Source organism: Lachnellula hyalina (assembly GCF_007821495.1).
Source record: "Lachnellula hyalina strain CBS 185.66 chromosome Unknown contig00042, whole genome shotgun sequence".
Lineage (NCBI taxonomy): Eukaryota > Fungi > Ascomycota > Leotiomycetes > Helotiales > Lachnaceae > Lachnellula > Lachnellula hyalina.
The window spans coordinates 194,318-213,862 of record NW_022157156.1 but is presented as its reverse complement, the minus strand read 5'-3'; the positions used below and the strand labels follow the sequence as shown (position 1 = coordinate 213,862).

Here is a 19,545-nt window from a genome sequence, read left to right as displayed (position 1 = left end):
TGGAAGAGCAGCCTGATCCAAACGAATTGCCTGACCTCCAGGATACCCGAAGCATTGGCAGATACCAGAGCCAAGCTTGGGAGTATCTGATGGACCGAGATCGCCTATTAATTTCTATTCTGTGCCGCATGGAAGGTCTGACAAGAAGACGAATCTTCGACTTCATCTCGACCATATCAGAACCGGAACTGTGGTACAACATGGCACAAGTCATGTCCTCCTGTAAAATTCCTCGCTACAGCGTGAAGGGTATGGACTCGCATACTTTTGAGACACTCACCTTTTTCATTCGGCTTTTCGAGGTATATATTGATTGCAAAAGCCATCCATACCGCGAGTTGCCAACGCCAAGTTCTATCCAGAAGGTGGAAGACGGACAAAACACGTACTTCTCAAAATTCTACAAATGTTTCAAAAAGATACCCGGTTACTTTAACTGCAAGCTGTCGCCGCACATATCTCCCTCGCTCACTAAGCAAAAGGGCAATGCTATCGCAATTGATGAATCAGATGAAGACGGTGAACCTGTCCCTGTCATGAGGCGTCGACGCTTGAGAGGACTTACGTAAGTTTCACGACTTATTCTGTGCGATAATAACAAGTATTAACACTACATAGAAGCAGCGAGGATGAACTCGTCGAAGATACACCTCGCAAGAAGCCGCGGAAGATCTTTGAAGATAAAGATGCGCGCAACCTTCGAGAACAAGATAGACAGCGGCTGGCTGAACAAGAGGAGCGGCGGAGAATCTTGCAAAAGACTTTGGCACTCAATAACCAAAGTGGGGCAATCAACAAAAGTCAAATCATAATCAACGATGCTAAGGCAGACGACCAAGGATATGTTTACGTACATCCGCACATTTCTGGTCGCATCAAGAAGCATCAGATTGAAGGCGTTCGTTTTATGTGGAATCAGATCGTTGGGGACGAGAATGTGATGCAAGGATGTCTTCTCGCTCATCAAATGGGACTAGGGAAGACTATGCAAGTGTAAGTCTAGTTGTTTGAGACGTAATTACCTCGCTGATTCAAAATTAGTATCACTCTCCTCGTTACAATCGCGGAGGCATCTGCGTCGAAGGACGAGACAATATCATCTCAAGTTCCGAAGATTCTTCACAAACCTCGGACATTGATTCTCTGTCCCCCGGGCCTTATCAACAATTGGATGGACGAGCTTATGATCTGGGCACCTTACGACCCTGAGGGCATTAATATTCTCGGAGGCTTCTGGCAAGTTAGCTCCTCAGTACTTTCACTTGGACAACGGCTACAGAATATCGCCCAATGGTACGAACGCGGTGGGGTTCTTGTCATCGGCTACGAAATGTTCCGGAAACTCATTCTTAACAAAAAAGCCAAATCTGGGCGTGCTCCTCTCGATGAGGAAGCGCACGCTCAAGTCCAGAAGGAGCTTCTGGAGGGTCCGACCATTATCATTGCTGATGAAGCGCACAAGATGAAGAACGCGGCTGCTGGCATAACTGAGGCTGCTAGTCAGTTCAAATCGTCGAGTCGCGTTGCCCTAACTGGTTCCCCTCTGGCTAACAATGTCGAAGAATACCACACCATGATTGACTGGGTTGCACCTAACTACTTAGGTCCTGCCAAGGAGTTTAGGGGCAAGTACGTTGGACCAATAGAAGCTGGCTTGTGGTCAGATAGTTCATCGAGCGAGCGCCGCAAGAGTCTTAAGATGCTGGGCGTCCTCAAGGAAGACATTGCACCGAAAGTCCACCGAGCAGACGTCTCAGTTTTGCGCAACGACTTGCCTCCAAAGAAAGAATTCGTCATCACGGTCCCTCTAACGGAGCTGCAGAGGAAGGCTTATTCTCTTTACGTGAAGTCTATGCTGTCCGGAACTGGACATGCGCTTACGAAAGATGGAGAAATAAGACAGAGCACACTTTGGCACTGGCTCGCAGTTCTTTCATTGCTTTGCAACCACCCGTATTGCTTTAATGAGAAGCTCAACGAGCGCAAGGGGGACGCGAAGATGGAAGCTGCAAGAGTCGAAGAAGCCCCCACTTCTTTAGAACCTACCGATCGCGGGGAAGAAATCGCCCAGAAGTTCAACGAGTCGATCTGGAAAGTAGGCGTCTCGCAAGAGCTCATCCAAGCAGAAACAGCCTTGTTTGAGGCCGAAGGTGTGGACATGCAGTCGATCGAATTATCAAATAAGGTTAAGATACTTTGCCAGATCCTTGATGCCTCGAGAGCTGCCAAAGATAAGGTTCTCGTTTTCTCCCAATCCATCCCGACACTCGACTTCTTGGAAAGGCTTTGTATCAAGCAAGGCCGCAAGTATGCCATGCTAACCGGTAAAACCAAGATGAGCACTCGTCAGAGTTCGACGAAAGATTTCAACACCGGAAACGATGAGTTGTATCTCATATCAACTACCGCCGGTGGTCTTGGACTGAATTTGCCAAGTGCTAATCGAGTTGTTATCTTCGATTTCAAATTCAATCCTATCATGGAAGAACAGGCTGTGGGTAGAGCCTTCCGAATCGGCCAGCAGAAGGAGACATTTGTGTATCGGTTTGTTACTGGGGGCACTTTTGAAAACACTGTGCACAACAAGACGATTTTTAAGATGCAATTAGCATCTAGAGTTATCGACAAGAAAAACCCTGTTGCGCACGCAAAGAAAAACGTGGGGGACTTCCTTTTCGAACCCCGGATTGTAGAACAACAAGACTTGACAAATCTGAAGGGAATGGATCCTAAGGTTCTTGACCGTATATTGGAACCTCAACACACCGCTTGTACGATTAAAGCCATTGTGCAAAGTGACACATTTGAGCTTGATGACGATGACAAGCTCACTGCCGAGGAAGAAAGAGAAGTGAAGCAGCTACTCGTTGATCAACAACTAAAGCGCTTCAACCCTCAAGCTTGGCATGAATTGCAACTTCAAAAATCCGGCCGATCAGTGCAGCAACAGTATGTTTCTCAAGCAGCCCCAGCCATGACGCATCAGGGAGCCATAGTACATCCTGCTATCAGACCGCCACCGAACCTCACAAACACTCCGATACAGACTTATTCACAACCCATGATGGCTTCTACCAACTCTGCGACGGTAGAAAGCCCCGCTATCAGACCGCCACCTAACTTTACAAACACTCTAATACAGACACCATCAAAACCCATGGTAGCTTCTACCAACTCTGCGAAGGCAGAAAGCCCTGCCATCAGACCACCGCAAAAGCAAAACCCCACTTCAGCCGCTGGTAATTCTGCAAGCGCTGCCACTCAACAGACTTCCCCAAACACTTCCAACACAGGAGTGAGTCGCACCAGTAAAGGAATTAAAAATGTTTCGCCTCCACCTGACCGAGGTCTAGCGAGCATCCGTTCCGTGCTTGTCGAAGCAGCGAAGAAGTCGCACGTATGGTCTAATACAGCCGAGCAGACTCTAGCAACAGCTAGCAAGCTCTCTGACCAAATTGCTGCAGCGATTGAACGTCGTCCCGGATGTAAACTGTCGCTAAATGTGGTCAGGGTTGCACTTCAAGGCGACAGCATCAAGTGCCAAGCTCTTCTAAGCGCGCAAATGAGTCCAGATTCATTCGTGCAAGAAATGTTAGCCTCGGATGAAAGCCCTGGCAGCAATATGGAGATTGATGAGGTAACAAAAGTAGGCGCTTCACAAAACCCTTCAAGTTCTGTTATTTTGCCATTCAAAACGACTCAACGGTCAAATAAGACAACAGTTTCTGGGAACAAGGAGTCTCAACGGCCTAACAGCCCGAAGTCCCAAGTGGGCTCCCAGTCTACAGTACCGCGCTGGGAATTCCAGTTGTATTCCCAGCTACAGGAGTATCTAAGAAGTCATGGCTTGAGCGAAGAAGGCAGTAGGGAGGAGCTGATTCTACGTTGTCAAGCTAAGCAGAAAGAGTTGTCTGCTCAAACGATGAAGGATCAAGAATGAAATAGTGAACCATCAACAACAGGGGAGCCGTCTCAGTCAACTGCCGTTGTTGCTACTGCAATGGGCGATTCGTCTATGTCAGGCGATTGACGACTATCTTCATCAAAAACTCCAATTTAGCGCGTTCTCAATTCATTGATTCATCTGGCTTCAAGCGCTAACACAGTAACTCCAGTCCAACATGTTCGTCGCGATGAACCGACGACCGGTACCAGTCACTATCAAACCGCCCACAGTCCAGATTGAGAAGAGTCGTCGGAAACCCATGCGAGAAGACGATGCTCGAGAGTTGCAAAGAATCAGCACAAGACGGACGCGTGCAGGGAACAGAACACCTTCACAACTCCCCGGCTGGGCTCAGAAGGATATAGACGAAGCGAAATCCAACCGCTCAACACGCCGTCACCACTCTCGCACATCATCTATGGCGAGTCCTTCATCTTCACGAGGAACATGATACCTTGCACATTTTGCTTCTTTCTGTACCATATCTCATTTCGTTTGTCATATCACATTACTGGCATCATTTGCAAAAGGTCGCATACATATGGGAGGAGCTATTGGCATTTTTATGAACGAAAGGCGTTGGTGCTTGAGATTGATACCCCTGGGTGGCACTGGCTATACATCTTATTTGCTTTTCATTGCTTGCGTGGGTCTGGGATTGCATGGATTAGATTAAGGAGGGTATTGCATTCAACGATTCAACGGAAGGACTCGCTTAGACTTCTCATGATTTACATAAAGTCGTGGTCAGCCAGTAAATACCATGCTTTCTTTCATGCTGCTTTCGCCTCTCAAATGTGTTCTCGATGAAAGATGTGCTCATCTTGTAACAGGCAGAATCTTCCAGCTTCCCTAAACATCTTTTGCCGAAACCACTGAAGTACAGTTCTTGACCACCAATTTCAGCGCTGTGTAAGGAACACATCTTAGACTTGCCTTTCTTTCATCGTATCTCACCACCTTGGCTTCAATCTTCCCGAAATGAAATCTATCCGTCTATTGAAGAAAAGCCCTGCATTGTAGTATCAAGGTAAAAAGTCATCATCAAATAATCACCTCAGTGCAACTCTGCAAGGAATGGAAATACTGTACAAGTACAAACGCAAAAGGCTATCCACAGAATACCGCCGCGAGGGCGAGGGCCTGGTCATAGAGCTGCATAGGCCAAATTACTCGCGCATGAGAAAGCCGCAGAAGAAGATAAACGGACTTCAAAATAGCTAACTACTCAAACCTCCCTGAGATCCAACCCTCCACCTCCACCCAAAACCAGGAAGCAGGGATACCCCGAACTTTCCCCCTCTTCCCAAGAACAACCCAGCAAGCAACATTTCATCTTCATCTCAATTCTCGTCTTCCCCCTCAGCCTCACCCTCATCAGATCTAATCGACGAATACAACGCCTACCAGGAAACGCAAGGCCAAGAAGCGGACGTGATGTGGGATATGCACGGTGATGCGTTCAAGAGGGAATGGTTCGGAGAAGCACGTCAAGAGTATGTCGAGGAGTGAGAGGGCGAGTGTGGTGCGTCAGGCTGAGGAAATGGGGATGGAGGATTGTGAGGCTTTGTTGCCTTCGTGTAGTGATGATGGTGTGGATGGGGGCGGGGACAGGGACGAGGACGAGGATGATGAGAATGATGAAGAGCAAAGAGCTGCTGGAGGTAATGTTCTTCTTAAGGCGAAGTTAAAAGAAAGTAGAACGGCTGAGGATGCGGTAGTTTACTGATACCTTCATGTGCCTTTGGATGGGCGGGTTTCACTAGAAATGCAAGAGCAAACTTGCCCCTTCAATCTCTTGAATTGTGAGTGTTCAAGAAACTGGGATACGGAACCTTTTGAAACTAGATCACAAGCCACAGGAAGTGGGGTAGCGAGGAGGTCAGACGCAACACAAGAATACCATTATTGATTACTCGTGAAGAGCTTCCATCTCTACCTAAGCAATGCTTTTGTACGATGAAAAACCATAATACCATGCTACAAGCCCAAGGATGCAAACATTACACAACGCCTCCCACAAACAGAACCTAGGCCGTTATTCCAGGGTGTCGCACATGCCAGCAACCTCCATCATCTAAGCATGAAACTCGACGAACTTCTTGGAAGCCTCCGCGTCGGGGAAGTCGTCCTCAAAACCTGCAGACGCGTTAGTCGGATAATCAATCATTCAGGACTGAAAGAGCGAGGAACATACCAAACGAATAAGTGGTTCCATCATTCGAGATTGGTGGGACATTGTAGGTGAAGGGGGCTGCAGATGGAGTTCCGTATGTCGCAGCGATACCATTATTCTGGGTGTCCCAGCTGAAAGAGAGAGAGTATCCGGCATTGCAAGTGATATCGCCAGAGGTAGGAAGATCGCCTATTGTAGCGGTCTGAAGAGCAGTTAGCAGAATCCGACCAAGGCTTGGGGAGGGAACATACGCCCTTGCAAGTTGGGTTATCGCCTACGTTGCCGTTCAAGACGGTGAGAGTGACATAAGAGCCGGGCTGAGAATCGTGTTAGCAGTTTCTCTCATCTTATAGAGTGATGGAAAATACTTGGGCGGTTCCATTGATTGCAAAGATACCTGCTGCAGATGCAGAGCCGAGGAAGGTGGCTCCCGCAAGGAGGAGGGTGCTTGCTGTGAATTGCATGTTGACGGTTGGATGAGATGGATTGGGGTGTAAGAGTTTGTTGATTGATGTGTTTATTGTTTGGAGTTGTGGTTGCGTGCAAGTGAAGATGTTGTTGAATGTTTAGAAGTGAAGACAAGAAGAGGGAAGTGCTCGCTCTTATACACAATCCCCCTTTCGCTCTTTCCTTTTTCTTTGGCTACGGTACTCCCGAGATGAGAGTGATGGCGCGTTTGCGAACTTGTTCCTTCCCTTGCCTCGCTCTTTCGATGCGAGTATAGATCGCCAACCTCCTTCCTCTCAGGAACAATTCCACTCCAGGATAATCCGGGGTCTCAAATACGAATTCCAATGACGAATGCCAAGTCTCCAGAGTATGAAGATTAATGCATGCGGATATAATTTCATGTCAGCTGATTATGTCGGCACTGCGCACGCTGGCACTTCGTATTCATATCCATATGATCCATATACATGTAAACAACGCAGGTGCAGGTACCGAACATTCGCACCAACCACAGCAACGTTCCCTCGTGATTGTGGCAAATCAGAGGAGCGGAGAGGTATCATAAGGCTCATTGGTTGTGACCTTCATTCTTAAATTCTTTGAGGGCCTTTTGGAAAATGCGGGGAAGATCTCAAAATACGATGGAGGATACGAGGATGTTGATCTTCACTCCAAGGGGGATGCTTGGCGTCGTTTTCAGTTGACGAGTACCTATAAACATCAATGCAGGTACAAGGCTGACGATGTCGGTGGCTCGGTATTAATTAATTTCGCCGGTCTCCCGTCCAAGGGATACTTGTACTCGTAGAATATGATTCTGCTGCCTTGTGCTAGGGCTCGTATCTGCTGTCGAACCTACGAGCCACTTATTGTTGGTATTCAAGATCGACATGAAAGACAATTGATCTTTTAGTATATACGAAGTGGAACCTTTGCTTTCCGCATCTCTCCGGAGACTTTCCCAATGCTGGATCAGTTTTAACACTTGAGTAGTTTAAACAAAAAAATCCTACCACGTGGAAAGACCTAAGGTAAGGATTCACACACAATCCTCGCGTAAAACGAGGCATTAAAAACAACCCGACAAAGTTTCTCTCAACAACAATGACTTCGTAGCGTCTTGTTGCTCACCGCTCATGCGACGATGCTTGCTCATGAGTGACTTCCTTCCTTCAAATCAACTGACTTCGCCCCTAGTTCTAAAAGGAGTGACACCATTTCTAGTGTACCAACGTCTAGAGCATAGACCATCGGCGGAGTTTTCGCAAAGGTTCCCAAATGATCGCCATCAACTACCTCGGCTTCTCCGTCAGGACAAAGCCGAAGCGTCAGAAATAGCCATCGAACCATGTCAAGGCGATTCATTTTCATCGCGTTCCATAGAGCGTAATAGCGCCATCCTTTTGATTCTGGTGATTTAATATGAAGCCCGTGGTTTATGAGGAAATCTGCAGCTTGAATCTGACCAGCATGTGAGGCGGCAACAAATGCTTGGAACATCCGATTGCGAACTTCCATGTCTATGCCGCGCTTCAGCATCATGTCAAGAACTTCTAACTGCCCACCTTCGGCAGCACATATGAATGCATCGTGGCTGAATTGCCTCACGTTGGCACCACGGTCTAGAAGGAGGGCCACCGTGCTGCAGTGCCCATTTTCTGCGGCACCCGAGAGCGCCGTCCCTTCCCCGTTATTAATTGTGTTCTGATCAAGCCCAGCATCCAACATCTTGGTTACAATTTCGTCGTACCCGTGTTTGGCAGCCAACCAGCAAAGTCCCTTCTGCGAATATAGTGGTATCTTCGCGTTCCTGTTCAGTATAATTGACGCGATTTCTGGGTGCCTCCGCTTTACAGCCTTACAAGCTGCTTCTCCAAAGTTGGGTGTAGAGGTTCTCAGATTGTACTTTGGGTGCAAAAGCAATCTAACAACATCGATATGCCCATGCCACGCGGCTGTTTCCAATGCAGTCCATCGAGTAGAATACGCCAGTTGGTTGATATCTGCTCCTGAATCCAGAAGTGTCTCCACCGTGTCACAGTATCCATATTGAGAAGCAATCTGTAGCGGACTGCCAAAATACCTAGTTTGAACGTTGCTATCAAAGCCACGTCGTAGATATTCAGCCTGCACCTCAGTATAGCGTGATGCTAATGCTACAATGAAGCTAGAAGCTTGGATATCTTGGCTTCTGCTTTCTTCCGGCGTCTGGATGCTACCTTCATCCGCGTCTTCTAGGTCGTAAAACAACTTCCAATAGCCACGGCAGGCAAGTGCTGTTTTGCAAATGGATTGCAAGACATCCAGCCGTTCCAAGGTGTGTTCACATTCAATCATGCGAGACACCAGCTCATCAGCCACAGCGTGAACAGCGACTTTGATGGCAATCTGTCCGTGATATTGCATTCCAACATTCTCTACTATCAACCGAAGTTGTAATGACTCTGAAATCTTGCGTTGATCGTAACCATAGTGCGATCGTAACTCTGCAAGCCTAGTTTTGGCCAGTTGTTTCGTGACTTCGCGATCAAAGAGCTCTGGAGCACATAGAATTAGTTGAAGCTCAACAGTTGGATGGCATGCGGTTCATACGGTTTACCTGACGCAGCCATAAGCAGTCTATAATCTGGCCAGATGTTACAGTTACAGCTATGATGTTGGAGATGAGATCTAGAGGTAAGTCCAATAAATCCATGGTACTTTTTCCGTAGATGGTTATTAGAGATTGGAACGCGGGTGGGAAATATTTGATGGCTGTCAGTAGCCTTGAGAATGCCGAAATACTGGTCAATTAGATTTCTCCGATTGAGGTTCCTATTTTGAAGTCGGAAGATACAGAGTAGGACTCGTCTCATACAAAATCTGGGCTGTACACAGTGGGGTATTGGGTATTTGTATTGTCGTGCACAGCCTGGACCTTGGCATGCTAAATTTGAACTCTCATCCAGCTCTGGACAGATTGTTGATATGACGGTATTCAAGCTTTCATAACCGAAGAGTTGTAAGGACCAATAGACTTCTCGTCGGAGAGACAGGTAGGATCAGGATCAGGATCACGGTTCTGATGGTGACAAATGCTCTTTCAGGTCACGAGACCAACAACCTTATTTTGACAAGCACTGAGAATTTCCTCTTGCTTGACTGCGACCATTAAACCGGGGACATGAAGAATGCAATCATGAATCTTAAGGTCGATTTACAAATTATGCCAAGTAAATCTTTCACTTCATAATGCCATCTACGGAGTAAGATCTTGTCTGAAGAGAGATCCCCCTTCGAAACTAGTAGCTCTGGATGATGGAGCGTATTTCTTATTTCAAAGTACTATGATCCTTGATTCCTGGGTGGAGTTTCACCTTATTTGACGAGTAAACGACCGCTACTTGTTTTGACATTCTCATGAACCAAAGCACTGAATATACAGTTAATCACCCCCCCTCCCCTCTTTCCCCCACCCCCAAAACACCACAATCCACACCATCTAGCTAACAAGAACGTGCAAGAAATGGCAGAACTCAGGAAGCAGTCTTTGAGCCCCGCCTTGTTTGCATCCTATGCTGGTCCAAGCTCGAAAGCTATTCCCGAAGTTTTTTCACCATCAAATTTGGGTCCGCCGGGGACTTGGTCCCACACATGCACTTTTTTTTATTGCCTGTGTCCCAAATCCCTTCGTATAGTCTTTCAGCCAAAACGGCGCTGCGTTTCCATTCCTAGTTCCTTCAATCGTAACGGCAGCATCTACATCATTGGGCTCCGAGAGATCGAATGTTCCTTTACCATTTGCGTTAAAATTCTTCGGGTATCTTTGGTGAGCGGTCTTGATGACATTTATAGTGCCGTCGTTGTCGATGGCTTCTCGGATTATGTACTTGATATCTTTCATGTTATCAGTCCCTCGAACCTTGTTCAATGTCCCAAATTGCAGATCTGTCCACTGGACTTTGTTCGTCGCAATGTTGTTCTCTTTCATATCATTCCATTTTGCAACAATTGAACCAGGCTATATGTATCTCAAAAGTCAGTAAGATACTTTATTGGCTAATTGTGGGAGTAAGGTAGGCCTGGACTTCATCTAGAAGTGCACGTACCTGCCCTGCTGATGCTGCATCTTCAGATCTTGAGATATAGTTTTCCCCAACAAGTTTTGAGTTCCCTCCAGAATCAACCGCACGAGTCTTTACGCCCTTATAGATCGTCTTACTTTTGTCAAGACCAAGGTCTCTGAAGATGGTTGGAACGGTCTCAAAGTAGGCCCAGCCTGGTGTCTGGCTAGGAAGTTCCTCCATTTTGTATGAGCCACCTTCATCAACATTCCATTTTGGTGGAGTCTTATCTGGATTGCCTGCGGGGTTACTCTTGACCTTTGCAATCTTCGCATTCGCATCGGCACTTGCCTGCTTTCCCTTTTCACTGTATGCGGTCCATCCCAAGTCTCCGAGATGCGGGTCGTCTGGTTCAGAGGCATCATCCATACTGAAGCGAATTAGTATCGTATTCCAAAGAATAATGAGCAGCAGCCGAGAGGGTTGAGATGCAGATCAGAAGCTGCCCAACGTAATCATCCAGGAGGTGAAACAAGAAAAGTGTTGTTTACTCTAAATCCGACTCTTCTTCATCTGAACAACGCCCATTCAACTCTCGTGCACATTTTCTGGATTTTGCAATTGCAGGATTGGTTCCCGAGTCACCTGGGTTCTTGCCTGTCTTTGGTGCATCGGGCGCTTCTTTCGGTCGAGACGTCTTTGGTTTTGGTGTAATACCACGAAGCTGATTTATGACTGAGTATACATCGTTCAGCACGCCTCGTTTGACTGCATTGTTAACATTGTTGTTCCTCTTTTCAGAGGCTGAGGATCTATCAGTACACGGGGTTGATTGATAGGATGGACTAGATTTCACCAATATCAATGTTCGTTTCAATGGGAGCAGAGCCCATCGAAGGCAAGGCCGCAAGTGCTGCTGCTGCCACGGCCAACAGTGTTTTCAGGTTGAAATACATCTTGAATGTATCCCGCTAATAGGAGGAAAGACAGTTCTCGGTAAGCACAAGGTGATAAAGCACAACTTGGTGAAGAGTTTTGATGATAGGAGAAGGGTGACGAATCGCTTTCAAGATAGATAGAAGCACATCTCTTATGTGTCCATTTCTGTGTATTATTCTGCTCCCGAATTGACCAAAAGTCTGGATCTATTTTGCCAAGTACTACTACCTGGGCAAAGGAATGGCGGATGCGAATATTGACCCATGTTGAAGCTATTTAGAAACATATTTCCATGGCAAGATCACACTATACCAGTCCTGCTAAACCGAACATCCAACTGCGTCTGGCTCGACGGCAACGGATCAAACGGCCTCCGCTACCAAGGATTAGGAATCCGCCTCCTGGACTTCAGCTCCTCCAAAGACTCGTACAACGATGGCCGCGAGAAGCAAAACCACGCAAACCCAGAGACGATGTGCAGCAACGCTCCCAGGTCCAACATGTACAAGGCCATGCATGCAAAAACCCAAATCCCCATCTTCTGGCCGAAGCTGTCGTATAACACCGACAACAGTGATCCGAACCTCAAGGCAGTGACCAAGAACAACGGAATGATACTGAGCAAGAGACGCAGAGCTAGATCAAACCGCGCACGTGCACAAGACGCATACGTATATATTCCATACGAGCCAGAGAAGGCCCAGAAACGAAGCTCGTACAGTAACGGCACTGCATCGTTGAACTCCATAGCCCCCGCTTCATCAAGCACCTCCCTCCCTCCCTCTCCTGCGCAACACCCTCGTCAAAAGCCCCTACGCCCAGCACACAGCCAGGCACCTCTGCAACAACAGCAACGCCGCAGGTCCAGACTTGGTATCTCTAGCCGAAGGCATCTTCTGCGCCATGGCAGCCAAACTAACCTGGCCAATCTGCTCGAAAACAGCCACTCACGCATGTTTCAACTTGGACACAAACCAAATGCGGCCTGGTGCTCTGGGCCGTCGTAGTACTATTAACGGCCGCCAGATTCCGGATAAGTCGTATACTGAGGAGGTTCAGTGGGGTAGTGGGTAGAGGATTAGCCGCGGGAGGTGTTAGGAGGAGGTTCATCGGTGCTTGGGGAGTGTGATGTTTTCTTGTGTGTTTTGATAGATTAATACACATATACGGTAATGGAGTGGCGTATAGGTTGCTATGTATAGTTCGCACCGGTCGATATTGCAGGGGATTTTGAGTATTGGGAGTAGGAGGAGTAAGGCTCTATGGAACGGTCATCTTTCTTAGATCTATGTTTTGGCGCTCAGGAACATAGTTTATAACAATTGTAAGACAAAAGTTCACTCTCATTGCTGGACTTTCTCAAAAGGGGTCAACTGGTCGTCAATTGAATAAGCGAGACAGTAACCCGTCGTATCACGTGCTGATGCTCCTCATTATACGAGTACCGACCGGAAGCAAGCCGAGTAGGATTCCAACCCCGTCGCTTTTGTTTCCGGGCAGATTTGCCGAAGGAGAAGGGAAAACAAATAAGCAAACCGGGCTGCTTGGTAAATAAATATTCCAGAAATAGACTTACATGAGAGATATCGGGATACAATGACAACAAAACTCCCTTCTTTCAGAGCTTGGAAACTCTCAAATCCGCTTCATCGAACGGCCCGAGAAAGGCGTCCAACCTTGCAATCTCAATCTCGTCCCTCCCCTCCTCCACAACCCTATCAATCCGTCCCTCGTCCCAGGCAAATCCCCACCAAAGCAGTATCCCGGCTATCCTCGCCATCTCCACCCTCTTCCTCTCCTTCTCACCAACTCCCTCGCCCAACTCCCTCCAAAACACCTCTCTCAACCCCTCTGCAGCAGGATGATACTCCCAACCATCCTCCGTCATTTCACCCAGTATCTCTTCCAGCCCATAGAGACACAGTCCGAACGGCAACACCTCTGCCTCTGCCCAATCCACCAGCCCCGTCAAGTATCCGCAGGAAGGCGAAAGCATGATATTACCCGGCACGAGATCGCCGTGCGTGAGGACCCAGGGTAAACTGGTGATATTGTGCATATTGTCCACGAGCTGTCTTGCTATGGGGCGGAAGCGGGCCGGGAGGGCGGTAGTGAGGAGCTGGAGCCGCGCATACAGAGATATGCCTATTTTGCCGCGGGGCGTGGGAGGAGCAGGAGGGCGGCGGTGCCATGAGTGGACCAGAAAGGCTGCGAGAGACGTACACAGGTTCTCTAGGAACTGTGGGGAGCGAGCGAGGGTGGGCGAGTGGGAGCGGGAATCACGGAGGGAGGCTCCGGGGATGCGGCTCATGCTGTAAACCTCTAGGCCTGAACTGCGTAGCACGGCACGGTGGGATGTCTTGGGGACATGGACGCTGTGTATAGATGAGGCGAGGGAAGTGACGAGTAGGTCTAGACGGTAAGGGGAGGGGCGAAATTGGATGACGGTTGAGGGGCCGACGAAGAGGGTGAAAGAGCAGTAGCCCTGACATGATGCTGGGGAGATGGTTTGGTTTGGGTATAGTTGTGAAACGATAGCGTAGCACTCGTGCTGGTCTTGAAGAGTGAGGTTGTTGCGGGTGAAGAAGGGATCTATGAGTGTTGATGTCTCTGCATCTTGAATCTGTGGTTCTTTAGCCATTGTTATGATGCATATTTAGACATTAATGAAATTGTGAGAGAGGAGAACTTGAACGGATAGCTTATATATGGGGGTTGTGAGGCAACTGAGGGGTTGAAGTGGTGTACCCCACGCTTATCAGTGATCCTATGACCTGCTTGCATGCGGGCGGATAAGACCTTGTGTAGGTGGATGTGGATGCACGAGGTTTGAATCGTACGTTGAAATTGCACCCAGGCAGTCTGGCTGTTATTATGTGTTGTATAAGGTAGTCTGTGTTGGCGAATTGGATGAACAATTCGGGCGAGATAAGATGAAGCTTTGCACATCGCTTTCACATGGTGGGAACCTAATGATGTGCTATAGTATGCACAGGACTGATATAGTGTTTGTATTAGCTTCAAGTGCTAAACCGATATAAATTTGTTGACTTGAACTTACCTCCCTGTAATCCAGTCAATCAAAGTTGATTCCGGATTGGCAATAGATTCAGCCTCCTCAATGTATCTGAGCGTTCGATGAAGGGTACATAGTTCCTCAGATTCATATGCTATGTCTATTGGCTTGTCGAATGTAGGAAGATGAGAGGCTCCCCTTCGATAGATGGATGAGTAGAGCTTGAAGAACACGAACCACCACTACGGCCCGCCCTTGGTTAATCTCAAGTCAATCATTATAAATAGAGAAAAAAGTCTTCACGATGCCCACCATGCCAAGTCCTGTAGAACAGAAGATGATATTTTTGAGTCTACAGCACTCTTATCGCATATATATCACCAACGATGGACCTGTAGGAAGAAAGAAGAATCACCAGACAGATCAAGTCCTGACCCTGACAGACCTCTGTAATGAAAGCTCTCAACGTTGGCATTCAGCTATATAGAGAAAGTGCTGTGCTGTGCGAAAAAGGAAATGGTATAAAAAGGGCCAATAGGGGATGTGCTGTAAAGCAAAACAAAATAACTAGAGGGAGAGAATAACGCCTTCGTATGCCCAAAGTCATCTCGATCCAGAATCTCACAGCCGAGTCGGCCATATTCCACCTTCCAAGAGACCCAAATTCTCACATCGACCGTCGTGTCATAATTAAGCAATCCGATTCATACGGTATTCAAGCAAGGGCAGTTTTCTCGCTCAGCTCCCCATCCTTGTTCGTAACCGTCTTCCTTCTGTCTCTCATGACGGCATCCTGGCTACCCATTCGTCGGCCCAGAGCTCTCTCCAACTTCGCTCCCAATGCCAACTTGCTCAGACTCTCGGACTTCTCTTGGCTAGGGACGAAACGCTGACTGGCCAATTTCTTGTTCTCAAGCTTATTCAGGCCTTCCTCAATGTCTTTGATTTCTTGGGTCGCGGAAGCGGAGGAGAGCGTTGTCTTGACGGTGTTGGCAACAGAGGGTGCTGTGCTGTAGGTGCTGTAGCGGGCAGATGCGCGTTTTGATCCTACCTGTCAGGAGATTATTGTTAGCATTGGCTCAACGAGACGGCGCGGATGCGAGGAGCTGGGAAGGAGATGTAGTATTGGGACTAACACTAGAAGCCATCATCGGACGAGATGATTCGAGAGAGCCTCCCATGTTTGGCTATTGAGATTTGTATGCGGTGAGTCGCTCTGCTGACCTGTCGCGATGAGAATGCTTGTGGCGGTCGCAGATGAGGTTTTGGTTGAAGCTGACGGTTTGTTTCTCGTAACGTTCGTGAGAGAGCAAGTGTGATTGATGCGCAACAGAAGGGTTTTTCTTTTCTTTAAAGGATCGTAAATGTTGAGCGGTCAGAGCAGAGGGGGTGCTTCGTTTTGTTTCGTTACCACCAGAAGTCTCAATCTAAAACAAGAAGAAGTGGAGGCTCCACTGCTTGGGTCAGGGCTAGGAATAGAGATTGCGCACTGTGCCGTCTTAGATAAACTTTGTGATCTAGTCTTGGGGACACAAGAGCTGTAGTAAGTAGTGCGGTAATACGTCAAGAGGAGAGGAGGCAAGAAGTATCTCTTCTAGTTGTTTTCTTTCGTCTTCTGGCGTGGTTTGAATGTTTGAATTGGCAGCTGGAATGGTGGTTGGCTCCTTGTCAATAACATGGGAGCGTAATAAGGTACGGTACGGTACTGTAGCAGAGGTCACTGGGCTCGGCAGAAGAAAAGATAGCACGAATCCACATGTGCAGTGAGTGCAGTGCAGTTGCTTTCCCGCCCGTACCTACCTTCGTACCTACCCTACTACCCTACTACCCTACTACCCTACTACCCTACCCTTCTCCGAATGCTCCGTACTAAAATCCTCCGCACTCCACACTGTTCAGTAGTCTACTTCCCTTCCTGTTCTTCTTCCTCGGCCAGATAGCTGATCCTACCCAACAAGTGACCTTGATTCCGGTTCTACTCGAGTAGTCAAACCAGGAGGACAGATGATGATGACTGGCCGATCAATGCATCAAATGGGATCCTTCTCCCGTGTGGGCCTATGCACCAATACGGGAATCCAAAGACACAGGCAGTGAGGCACAGAGGGAAAAGCCAGGGATTGTGCGCCAGGGTAGAAATTAGCACCCGGTCCCACGTGGCTCTGCTTTATGAAACAACGTGGGCTTCAGGCATTACATCGACACCCCGGTAGTTCATCAAATGCTCAACCATGTTCTGGTCGTTGGGGTTGCCTTCCTTTAGCAGTAGTATTACGGTAGTTCTCGGCAATCATACGGAGTAATGCCAAACCACATGGCGCCATGGGAAACCATGAGAAATAAATGTACAAATCCAAATCCAAACTCAAAAGAATCTTGAGATTTCTATCAAGATGTACTTCGTAAGGTGGGGCGATCATGCCATGCAAGTGGCCATCCCATCCCATCTGATCTAGGCACAGTCATACATGATTATCAAATCGGCGGGTAGAAGCTGGTGGAGTGCGAGGGCAAAAAACCTAATCTGCCTGCACCCGCATCATCTCAACTCAATGCTTTGTGCACCGTAACCGTACTCCGTAATACAACAACGCCATTTCAACCGTCTACGTCGAAGTAGAAAGACAGCCACTAGGTTAGGTAGTGACTTCCTTATCCCAATTGAGACCTACCTTACCTTACCTTACCTTACCTTACCTCTCCAATACCGGTAATATGCCAAAACCAAAGCAGTTTCTGAAAGAATCCAAAAAGAAGTCGAAGCACGCTCCTCAGGTGACTCTCACCCCCACCCCCCACCAGACGATTACAATTTTACAATTTTGGCTATGAGGGGCATGGAGAGCTGACTTCAAGACTTGGCTTTGGACAGGTTCCCACTACTGCAGATGAGTACTTGGCGGGTAGGCCATGACAATGGATCAGCGGCGAAATGCAACAACAGCTGACTAGAATAATAGCTGGGGTTGATTTTGAAGAGGCTGGTGAGAAGTGGAGAGGTATGTTTTTGAGCAGCGGCTCGCCCGCGTCCGTCATTGCTTCAAATCCATAACTGACCCTTCGCTTTCCTGCAGCGGGCGACGCGGCTAAGGTTTTGCCCCTCCGACTATGGACCTAGGATACACCACTAATCTCGTCCTACCTTAGTCAACAAGATTCTTTGTGCGGGCTATCGACTGCTATGATGAAGGACTGAAGAAGTTCCCAACTTCATTTGATTTGGCTTATAATAGGTGCGTAGACCTTGACATCATTTGAAACGTCCTCGCCTACTCACTACCTACAGAGGTCGACTCCAATACGAGCTTACGCAACATCCCAAGTTGCTCAAGGAGCTACCCGGCAGTCTTCTGGATCTATTGCAAGTCGCATTGGAGTCAAGTAAATATGCTCTAACATTGAATGGAGAGGATCCGGATGCTTTATTGTGAGTGACTTGTGTCTGATCTTCCTACAAGTTCATTGTTACCTAAAGTTACATATTTTCTCTCATTCTCGTCCCAAGAAAACTCTTGGAAAATCGAGACTGAGAATCTTCCAACGAGGTGCTCCATACCTGTTGTGCTACTCTTCCTTTATGAAGCTGCCACGTTAAGCCTATGCTGACCTGGTTAGCAATACGGCACAAGTCCTCACCAGTATTGTGGATACGATTAACGAGCAAGGTTCTGCGGCTTACAATCCAGATCAGCCAAGTCTTTTGCTTCAAGAGGCCCTGGAAATCTTTGCACAATGCTTGAAGCAACAAGAGGCAGCGTACTCAGCATTTCAAAACCAACTTCGCAGTGATGACAACGAACCTGCCGATGCTATTTTGGATGACACAACGATTGCCAATACCTCCAGCACATCCGGGAACCTCCAGGCCAAAGATGGAGATCAAGTTCAAGAGCAATGGGCAAGCGTGATAGTTCCTGTCTCGAAATCTTCGATCCTGGACACAATCCTGGCCCAGTTAGAGACAATGTCTACATTATATAGCCTTTTACGAAGTGACAAGCTGATACCATCTATCGTGGCATATGCCCAGCCTCTTGTCGTCGAGAAGCTTCCGTTCTACATGACCGAAACTGGTCAAGATTTGGAGGCAGCTATTACTCTCGCTGGTTACGTTAGCGCAGAGGCAGATGCGAAGTTCCGCCTGATGGGGCTTGATATGCAGAGTTATATTGTATCAGTGCAGCAGGTATGTAAATTCTGCATGACTTAGATTTGCTGAAAGCGAACTTCTCTCACTCCTTGTGGCGCTCATAGCTAATCAAATGTTACAGGCTTGGAAGGACGTCCAGCTAACGTCAAATGCCTCACACGTCGAAGGACTTTGTGACCGAGCAGAGTCATACATCAACTGCAGCAACACCCTGCGCTTGAGCGGAAATGGCAACTCCTTAGACTGCAGCAAACTGCGTTGGGACTTGCTCACGGCTGCAAACCAAGACCTCACCATTGCCTCCAGCTTCAAAGACGACAACAATGTTGTAAAAATCCATCTCAAGAAAGGCGATGTGGAACTCTGGCGTTTTCAATTGGGACAGGCACCGAGAGGTCTCGAGGTTGCAGCTAAAAACAAAGCGGTCCTGCTTAAGAATGCCGAAAAACATTATCGCGGTGCAGTAAACTTGTCAACAGTAGCTGTCGCGTACGACAATGAGGATACCCAAGCCAAAGTAAAAGAATTATTAGCTAAGGCGCTTGGCGGTAATGCAAAACCATTGACTGATGCACAGGCGCAGTCTAAGGAAGCTGGGGATATTCTAGCGGATGCTGTGGAAGAAGGGCTAGTTGACTGGAATCAGCTTCAGGGGCTGAGAGATCTAGATGCGATGGTTGAATAATAGTTACATGTAAATACCAAATTGACCGATTGTCTACAGATTGTATCAAGTCTAGACATGTAATTCGTCTCTTAAAAGCTTATTTCGTTCGGCATTTCTTAGTCTTTTATCCATTTAAGATATACGAAAGACCAAAGTAT

General features: G+C 47.6%; 4 protein-coding genes across 4 annotated transcripts; 1 reads left to right on the top strand and 3 right to left on the bottom strand.

Annotated features, from left to right (window-relative positions):
• Positions 1-6,023: 6,023 nt before the first annotated feature.
• On the bottom strand, positions 6,024-6,586 carry LHYA1_G003807 (uncharacterized protein; the record flags this gene model as incomplete). Its single annotated transcript, XM_031148776.1, has 4 exons — positions 6,024-6,085; positions 6,144-6,324; positions 6,374-6,439; positions 6,491-6,586. The coding sequence occupies 4 exons, from the start codon at positions 6,584-6,586 to the stop codon at positions 6,024-6,026; spliced, it is 405 nt and encodes a 134-aa protein (XP_031006567.1).
• A 6,586-nt stretch (positions 6,587-13,172) lies between these two features.
• On the bottom strand, positions 13,173-14,195 carry LHYA1_G003806 (uncharacterized protein; the record flags this gene model as incomplete). The annotated part of the gene is made up of 1 exon (XM_031148775.1): positions 13,173-14,195. One exon carries the CDS (start codon positions 14,193-14,195, stop codon positions 13,173-13,175), a length of 1,023 nt encoding a protein of 340 aa, XP_031006568.1.
• Positions 14,196-15,285: 1,090 nt separating this feature from the next.
• LHYA1_G003805 (uncharacterized protein) lies at positions 15,286-15,751 on the bottom strand (the record flags this gene model as incomplete). The annotated part of the gene is made up of 2 exons (XM_031148774.1): positions 15,286-15,621; positions 15,707-15,751. The coding sequence occupies 2 exons, from the start codon at positions 15,749-15,751 to the stop codon at positions 15,286-15,288; spliced, it is 381 nt and encodes a 126-aa protein (XP_031006565.1).
• A 1,534-nt stretch (positions 15,752-17,285) lies between these two features.
• SPAC926.02 (UPF0656 protein) lies at positions 17,286-19,405 on the top strand (the record flags this gene model as incomplete). Its single annotated transcript, XM_031148773.1, has 8 exons — positions 17,286-17,302; positions 17,373-17,473; positions 17,531-17,569; positions 17,645-17,661; positions 17,718-17,803; positions 17,857-17,997; positions 18,186-18,756; positions 18,842-19,405. 8 exons carry the CDS (start codon positions 17,286-17,288, stop codon positions 19,403-19,405), a joined length of 1,536 nt encoding a protein of 511 aa, XP_031006566.1.
• Positions 19,406-19,545: the final 140 nt, after the last annotated feature.